This window comes from Colobus angolensis, unplaced genomic scaffold (assembly GCF_000951035.1).
Source record: "Colobus angolensis palliatus isolate OR3802 unplaced genomic scaffold, Cang.pa_1.0 Scaffold31, whole genome shotgun sequence".
In the NCBI taxonomy this organism is placed as follows: Eukaryota; Metazoa; Chordata; class Mammalia; order Primates; family Cercopithecidae; genus Colobus; species Colobus angolensis.
In genome coordinates, this window is record NW_012116377.1 from 10,998,909 (window position 1) to 11,001,666 (window position 2,758).

The 2,758-nt window shown below is 34.6% G+C and overlaps 1 protein-coding gene across 1 annotated transcript in view; it reads right to left on the minus strand.

Moving 5' to 3' along the window:
- The window catches only part of FAM162A (family with sequence similarity 162, member A), a 26,331-nt gene that overhangs the window by 6,949 nt on the left and 16,624 nt on the right, over window positions 1-2,758 (minus strand). The window contains exon 2 of the mRNA XM_011950813.1: window positions 529-651. Coding sequence (XP_011806203.1) covers window positions 529-651 — 123 coding nt within the window. The remainder of the gene's footprint in view (window positions 1-528; window positions 652-2,758) is intronic.

Below are 2,758 nucleotides of genomic sequence, written 5' to 3' on the forward strand. Positions count from 1 at the left end.
AGAGCTTGCAGTGAGCCGAGATCCGACCACTGCACTCCAGCCTGGGTGACAGAGCGAGACTCTTGTCTCAAAAAAAAAAAAAAGAGAGAAAGCTCCAGTCCAACCGTAGAGGCAAGATGAAAATGACAAATGGTGAAAATGAAGAAACCACTGTGCATGTGCCCATGACCAGTAGGAGTACAACACTGGAGGTCTGCTGTAGGAACATGGGCCTATGTGTGAGTAAAACATGAGAAGTATGATGTAGGACATGAGCCTGCATATGAGTAAAACATGGGAGGTATGATGTAGGAACATGGGCCTCCCTCAGGCCTCCCATGTTGTATGATGTAGGAACATGGACCTCCCTCAGGCCTCCCACACTGTGCTCATATTGGTCATGTGCACATCCACAATGTAAACACAATGTGTTCTCTCTACATGGGAGGGTATGATATAGGAACCTCTCCCTTTTGGGTTCTTTTGATTCCAAGTTTTCCTACTCCTTGGGAGCTATCTACTCCATAAATAGAAAAAATAAAAACTTACGGGATGGAGCTCTGGGACTTCCCTGTGGTTTTATGCAAAATCCATTTATTATCTTCAAATCAGAGCTTCTGGTAAGCCTTAGAGATGAGGAAACATCTCTTTCACATAACCTAAAACAGCTTCCTAAAAAAGAGAGAAAAATGTTTCAAAGAAAGAAAATGTGATGTTTTCTCAAAATAAGAAACACCTGCAAGTTACATTTCATTTATAAAAATTAGTTCATTTAGGAAATGAATTTACTATATGTAAGATACACATACTATATTTAAAGTGCTATGCCTGATGCTCTTTTAAAATATAAATGTTTTATTGATTAGGAAATTAGGAATTTACAACATAAAAATGTTACCAGCTGTAAATTTTAAATAAGTACTTCCCACATGTGTCTTATCACAACAATGGCTCTGGTGGCAATATTATGTATTATGGCATCAGGGCTGTTGAGGTGAAGATTAGTAACCTCCCAAAAGTGATATACTAGGTCACCAAGTTGCCAATACTATGCTGATAAACTGGTCAGGGGGCTGCAGTGGTCAGCAAGAAGTAACTCTAGAAAGCCTTGCTCCTTGTAAGCCACAAGTCCCTAATTAGAAATCAATTTTAGATGTAGTTTTGAACTAAATATAACTTTAAGATATATAAATATCTTAAGATATTTAATATAATATCTTAAGATATTATATAAGATATATAAATATATAAGAATATATGTAGTTTATTTTAAAAATTTAAACTCAAAGCACAGATAGAGAGTAGTATTACAAACCCCTATATACTCATCTCCCATTTTCAACAATGATTGCTATATGGCTAATAAGTATCATTTAACCTCTATAAAAACCCTGGAAGACAACCTAGGCAATACCATTCTGGACATAGGAATGGGCAAAGATTTCATGATGAAGATGCCAAAAGCAACTGCAGCAAAAGCAAAAATGGACAAATGGGATCTAATACATTTAACTTTTACTGTGCAGAAACTAAACAGATTCTGCAGAGCAAAAGAAACTATCAACAGAGTAAACAGACAACTTACAGAATGAGACAAAATTTTTGCAAACTATGCATCTGACAAAGGTCTAATATCCAGCTCTATGAGGAACTTAAACAAATTTACAAGAAAAAAAACAGCCCATTAAAAAGTGGGCAAAGGACATGAGCAAATACTTTTCAAAAGAAGACACACATGCAGCCAACAGGCATATGGAATAAAAAGTAACATCACCGATCACTAGAGAAATGCAAATCAAAACCACAATGCAATGCCATCTCACAACCAGCCACAATGCCTATTATTTATTTAATTTTTAGATATATACTATTTTAATCAGACTACACTTTCAACATTTTACAGATAAAATTATAATCACCTGAGCTTTTAAAAAATAAAAATTAGGCACAAATACACATATTCATAATTGCACTGGAAATAGTTCTTACGAGATATTTAAATCTTTGTGAAAGGATAGCCCCTTTCTTTTCCCATGTGCCCTCAAGTCAAGCCTGATCTCTCTGTTACCCATAAAATCTCACTTTATGTTCCATGAACCAGGATGGCATGAACTAACCTGAAAGAAAAGGAGTTCTCTGTCTATATAATAATGTTGGCAAAATAAATCGACATATGTTTAACAAAAGCACACAAAATAAGAGATACAATCAGGTGAATATTATTAAGTCACTCTTTCATCATGAACATAAAATTGTAATTCTACTTTTGTAAATTTTATCAACAGATTCTCAAATGCCACACTTGATGTATACATATAAGAAGAATAAGAAAAAATAAATGAAAAATGCATTTTCAGATATATTAAACAAAATCAGTTTTATGAAAAATAAGCAAAGTAGTATTACAGTTATTACTCAACTTTCAAAAGGTCAAACAAATATAAGACTTGTTGGCAAGTATTAGGATAAAACATTTTCATAGAAATATCTTAAGTATATATGGAAAGCAAAACATATTTAAGATGTAAGATGTATTTATGATTTAAAATAATCTCTGCACATCATGAGAATATTCAAGACTCTATTGAATTTCTCCCCAAACAATGAACATCTGTATATAGTAACTATATTCTCAGTCTTGCTTTTTTTTTGAGACGGAGTTTCGCTCTTGTTGTCCAGGCTGGAGTCTAGTGGCACAATCTTGGCTCACCGCAACCTCTGTCTCCCAGGTTCAAGCGATTCTCCTGCCTCAGCCTCCCAAGTAGCTGGGATTACAGGC